The 6,344-nt window shown below is 37.4% G+C and overlaps 1 protein-coding gene across 1 annotated transcript; it reads left to right on the top strand.

The window, feature by feature from the left end:
* Positions 1-402: 402 nt before the first annotated feature.
* LOC129892870 (uncharacterized) lies at positions 403-2,330 on the top strand. The gene is made up of 3 exons (XM_055968400.1): positions 403-722; positions 1,955-2,159; positions 2,253-2,330. The coding sequence occupies exons 1-3, from the start codon at positions 403-405 to the stop codon at positions 2,328-2,330; spliced, it is 603 nt and encodes a 200-aa protein (XP_055824375.1).
* Positions 2,331-6,344: the final 4,014 nt, after the last annotated feature.

The following is a 6,344-nucleotide window of genomic DNA, read 5'->3' as shown; positions in this document are numbered from 1 at the left end:
CTCTCTAGTTATGCTTTATCTTTTTGTACTTTTATGAGTTTCTTCTGTTTAACTTATATATGCTTATGATATGCTAATAGGCTTGATTGGGGTTTTTTCGAGAATCCTAATCGTCGTGTCACATCTAGGCCCTAGTTTGGGTTGTGATAGGGCATTTACCAATCCATGCACTATAGGGCTATACCAATTGGCCAAGGCACTTTGTGATCTAGGTGCAAGCATAAATTTGATTCCCTATGCAATTTTCAAATACCTCGGGTTGGGTGAACCCAATCCAACTACTATACGATTGCTTATGGTCGACCGATCAATCAAGCGTTATTGATAGTCTTTCTGATATCTTGGTAATGGTTGATAAATTCATCTATTCAGCGGCTTTCATTATTCTTGATTGTGAAATTGATGTGGAGGCCCATCATTATAGGTAGACCTTTCTTGGCTACCAGAAGGGCTTTCATTAATGTGGAGAGTGGTGAACTGAACTTTCGAGTAAATGGTCAGAAAGTCACTTTTAACGTTTGCAGGTTGATGAAACAACCCAATGATCTCCATATCATCTCCGTGATTGATGTTGTGGATGAAGTTTTGGTGAGTGTGCAAGAAGTATCTAATGTCAGGGAGTCATTAGCAGCGGTGTTGCTGAATTATTATAGGGACAAAATTTTTGACTATAATAAGGTGGTGGTTGCCGTTACGGGCATTGGTTCCTACCCGAAGAACTTGTGAGGTTAGAGATCGATTTGAAGAATGTAGACTCACCACCCTCCAAGAAGTCAATAGATGAACCGCCCAAGCTTGAACTTAAGGTACTCATATCACATCTTCAATATGTGTTTCTGGGGGTTAATGCTATATTTCTAGTCATAATAGTTTCTGATTTAGTTGAGGATCAAGTGAAAGCTCTTATGAGCGTGTTGAGGACATTCATCAAAGTCATCGAGTGGACAATTGCCGACTTTGTACGAATCCCTCCCAGTATGTGTACACACAAGATCTAGCTAGCTAGGGATACCAAGCCTAGAATTGAGTAGCAAATGAGGTTAAACCCTCCAATTGAAGAATTGGTAAAGAAAAAAATCATTAAGTGGCTCGATACGGGTGTTGTATATCCTATTTCCAATAGTAAATGGGTGAGCCCGGTATAATGTATTCCTAAAAAGGGTTGCATAAAAGTCGTCCCTAATGAAAATAATGATCTTGTATCCATGCATCAAGTGACCAGTTGGCGGGTATGCATGTACTACCGAAAACTGAATACTTGTACGGAAAAAGACCACTTCCATATGCCCTTCATGGACCAAATATTGGACCGTCTTATGAGTCGTTGTTGGTACTAATTTTTGGATTGATACTCTAGGTACAATCAGATTTCTATTGCTCCCGAGGATCAATAGAAAACTATTTTCACCTGCCTATATGGCACTTTTGCTTTTAGGCGGATGCCTTTTGCGTTATGCAATTCTCCCATAAATTTTCAAAGATGTATGTTCTCCATTTTAGTAAACATGGTAGAAGACACAATGGAAGTCTTTATGGATGATTTCTCAGTGGTGGGGGATACATTTGATGTATATCTTAAATATCTTAGTCAATTTTTCAAAAGATGTGTTAAAATGAAACATATGCTAAATTAGGAGAAGTGGAACTTTATAGTGAAAGAAGGTATAGTATTGGACCACAAAATTTCCGGATATGGTATTCAAGTGGACCAAGCGAAAGTGGAAGTGATTGCACATTTTCCTCCTCCTATATCGATAAATGGTGTCCGGAGTTTCTTGGCGCATGACGGATTCCATTGACTATTCATCAAATATTTCTCTAACGTGGCTTATGCATTGTGCAAGTTACTTGAAAAAGATAGTGTATTCGAATTTGACAAAGTTTGTATCAAGATATTCTTGTGCCTCAAAGAGAAACTTATTTCAGCTCCTATCATTATGGCTCCGAATTGAAGCATTCCTGTTGAAATCATGTGTGATGCAAGTGGTATAGCATTGGGAGCTATTCTTGCCCAGAGAAAGGCAAATTTATTCCACCCTATCTACTATGCTAGTAAGAAGGTGAATATAGCCCAAAAGAACTACACTATTACTGAGCAAGAGATGTTAACAGTTGTTTATGCATTTGAAAAGTTTTGTGCTTATCTCTTGGGTACAAAAGTAGTGGTTCATACCGATCATGTTGCAATCCAATATTTAATAGAAAAGAAAGATGTTAAATCTTAGTTGATCCATTGGGTTTTGTTGTTGCAGGAATTCAACTTTGAGGTGAAGGAACGTAAAGGGTGTGGAAATCAAATAGCTGACCATTTGTCAAGAGTTGAATCATAAATGGTTGATTTCGGAGACCAAGAGATTGAGGAAACCTTCCTGGATGAATCGGTAATGAGGATATCTTATAGTTCACTTCCATCGTATAAAGATTTTGCCAATTTCATTGCGTGTGGGGTTCTCTCGGATAATTTGAGTTCTCAACAACAAAAAAGGTTCCTATTTGATGCAAACATATACTATTGGGATGAACCTTATTTGTTCAGAGAATATGCAAATCATATGATCCAGAGATGTGTTCCGGAGGTGGAAAGTGAAATAATCCTTATTGCTTGTCATTCATCACCAGTTGGTGGCCACTATAGTAGGATCAGAATTGCCGCTAAAGTCTTGAAAAGTGGGTACTATTGGCCCTCCTTATACCAGCATATATGTGAAAAACTGTGAGCAGTGCCAAAGGCAAGGCGGTGTGTCTAGACGGCATGAGTTGCCTCTCAATCCAATTTTGGAAGTTGAGTTATTTGATGTGTGGGGAATAGATTTTATGGCCCATTTTGTGAGCTTACATGGGAACAAGTATATTCTTGTGGCGGTTGATTATATGTCAAACTGGGTAGAGGCGGTGGCCTTACCTAACAGTGAGGGCCGAAGTGTGGTTCAATTTCTCAAGAGATACATCTTTACAAGATTTGGCACCCCATGTGCTATCATTAGTGATGAGGGATCTCACTTTTGCAACTGTACGTTTTCCTCCCTATTAAATAAGTATGGTATATCTCGTAGGGTTGCCATAACCTACTATCCACAAATGAGTGATCAAGTTTAAGTGTCTAATCACAAGATCAAAGAAATCTTGGCAAAGACGATGAATAGCAATAGGTCAGATTGGTCCCAAAAGTTGAAGGATGCCTTATGGGCCTACCAAACTGCCTACAAGACATCGATTGGCATGTCATCATACCAATTGGTTTTTGGGAAAGTATATCACTTGCCAATTGAACTAGAACATAGAGATCTATGGGATTTGAAAAGCATGAACTTGAACTGGGAATCGACATCCAAAGATCGATTTGACCAACTCCACACTTTAGAGTAATTTCATCTCCATGAGTATGAACATTCAGCTATCTACAAGGCAAGGATGAAAATGTGGCATGATTCTCACATCTTTAAATGGGATTTTAGAGTTGGTAATTTTGTATTACCTTACAACTCTCATCTCCAACTTTTTCCTGAGAAACTAAAATCAAATGGTTGGGTCCATATAAAGTGCATCGAGTGTTTAAGAATGGAGCTACGGAGGTTGAACCTAAGAAGGGTCCTAATTTCAAATTTAATGAGCAATGATTAAATTTGATTTCAGTGAAGGCCTAAGTTTAGGAAAGATTTATGTGGTGTACTTGAACGAAACTTGAATGCGTGTCCACGTCATGACACAACATTAGCTAAGGCACTTCTTGGGAGGCAACCCAAGTTTTAGTGTTTTCAAATAACTGGTGTTCATTATGTAGGTTGAAGTTTGATACTATGAGAATACATCATTGGGCGAGTACAGGGAACCATTCGGTGAGGCCGCTCAAATAATGCATCATCCTTAATCTGTTTGGAAAATCCGAGTTTGAAATATTAATAAGGGGTCAAAACCTATGGGAAAATAGTTACAGTGGATTCTAAGGACCCGTAGATCAAAAGATAGATTTCTAAAAAAACTGCACAAAACAGAAAGGTCCGCGACAAGTCCACATCGCGGACCTGGCAAGGGTTTTCTGGCCGAGTGGGATTTTTATTAAGGGCATTTTAGACTTTTACCAAATTGTTAGCTAATGAACCTAGATGTCTTTAGGAAATAATTCAACTCTATAAACTAACCTAAACCTCTAATTCTATTCATTCTTCTACAATTCACCTACTCAAATATTTCTCTCTCTACAAAAGACTCTCAAGGACTCCATTGAAGACTTTAAGTAAATTCACTCAAGCTCTCCATCAAAACTCTCAAGTTCTTCCATATTAATTAGTGTTCTCACTTAAGGTATGTGGATATTAATTCATGGATCCTTTCATCCATGAAGCCCAATCAATTTCTCAAGTCTTCTATCAAATTAAAGTATGGTATTTTATGAGTTTTATGATCTCTATTCCTATTACATGAATTTTGATTCAAATTATGATCATGAGTCTATTTTGATATAAATTGATGGTTATTGCATTAAATTGAAGAGTTCTTCCACGAATTCTCCTATTTTGATTTCTACGATTTATGATATAAATTATGAGTATTTTGAATTATACTTCCAAGGGATATTATCTTTATGAATTACGTATGGGATGATATAAAGGTTATGATCATGCATGTTTTCAAGTCAATTTCATGATTTTCAATTAAATTGATCATGCATTCATGTCTTACCCTAATTTCAAGTATAAGCTATGATCATGAATCTCCAAGTATGAATTATGTCCATGTAAGTATGATTGTAATGATGAAAGGACAATTCTCATATTACAAGTATGTTATGAAAATGAGCTACTCCATGATTTCAAACCTATGATCATTACTATGATATATGAAATTATGATTTCTATGCTATGTATGTATTCTGTGGGATTTGACTTAGCACCGATTATGGACTTGATATGGGGGATCGAAATACGGGATCCTTATACAAAGTCTCTTGTTTCATAATTACGTGCCACCATAGGTTGCCTTCATGTCCTAACTATTGGATCCACATATAGTATACGCATGACCCACTTAGAAGGGTAGAGTCTACCTTGGTAAGTACATTCTTCTTTTTCTTCGTTGTATGGGAAGACAACGGGATTCCATGTTATAGCTCACATGGTCTTATTATTAGTTATGACTCATATTCCACATATGTATGATCTCTTATATATTCTATGATTTTAAATTATGTTTTTCAATGCTTGGGTCAATATGATTTTCTCATGACTTTACTTATCTAATCTTATTAGGTGATTTACTTGACCATTGCACTCCATGATTTGCATTGTATGTCACGCCCACCTACTTAGTACATTCCAATGTACTAATGCATATTTTTTTCCTACATTGTCTCATAATGTAGGGTTTGAGGTTGATGATTACATTCATCTACGTGGATAGTTAAGCTTTCCTATCGCAGTGGTTGTGGTGAGTTCTCATTTATCGGGGACTAGTTATCGAGCTAGTTATTATTTTCAAAGAATTTTGCTATATTTCATATTGAGGGTGATCTAGGGACATGTCTTATCCCCTTCCCATATTCATGAGTAGAGGCATCTAGTTGGATGAATGTTTTGGGTTTATGTTGTCATGTGTCACTCTTAAATTTCTATTCATGATTTAGACTCTCTTATGATGTTTCCTCTTTTGCTTTTCCTTATCAATGCTTATGATATGTACAAGAGGCTTAGTTGGAGACCCTTCGGTGTTTCAATCACCGTGTTATGACTAGGCCTTAGGTTGGGTCATGATAAACTTGGTATCAAAGCACAAGGTTCTTTTTTTCAAGTATCCTAGGGTATCCAACATGTCGCATCAAGTAGAGTCTTATTCATGGCTGTGTAGAACGCCACACTTATGAGAAGGATGCTATGAGTCATTTTAGGAATTCTCACTTCTTTCATGATCCATGTTTTGCTATAGAGTTTACCGTTAGACTTCCTTTTCCTAACGGTCTTTCTTTGCGATTTTCAGAAAGATGGCTCCAAGGAGACCACCATTTCCAAGGGGAGATAATATTAATGAAGCCCAAGCTCCCCCAGATCCTCAAGACAATGGTACTCTACCGTACTAAGTGACTAATACAGAGTTCCAAACCACTATTACTATGCTAGACCGAGTGGTGACCAACCAAGGTGTTGTGGCTCCTCTTAATGTTCCTAATCAGTCCTCAAGAGTAAGGTACTTTGCACGAATGAATCCTCTGGAGTTTCATGGCTCAAAGGTTGATAAGGATCCTCAAGAGTTTATACATGAGGTCTACAAGATAGTGAGTATTATGGGGCTGACTTTGAAAGAAAAAATGAAGTTGGTAGCTTACCAACTTAAGGGTGTTGCTAAAATATGGT

Source organism: Solanum dulcamara, chromosome 6 (assembly GCF_947179165.1).
Source record: "Solanum dulcamara chromosome 6, daSolDulc1.2, whole genome shotgun sequence".
Classification (NCBI taxonomy): Eukaryota; Viridiplantae; Streptophyta; class Magnoliopsida; order Solanales; family Solanaceae; genus Solanum; species Solanum dulcamara.
This window is presented reverse-complemented; position numbering and strand designations above follow the sequence as displayed.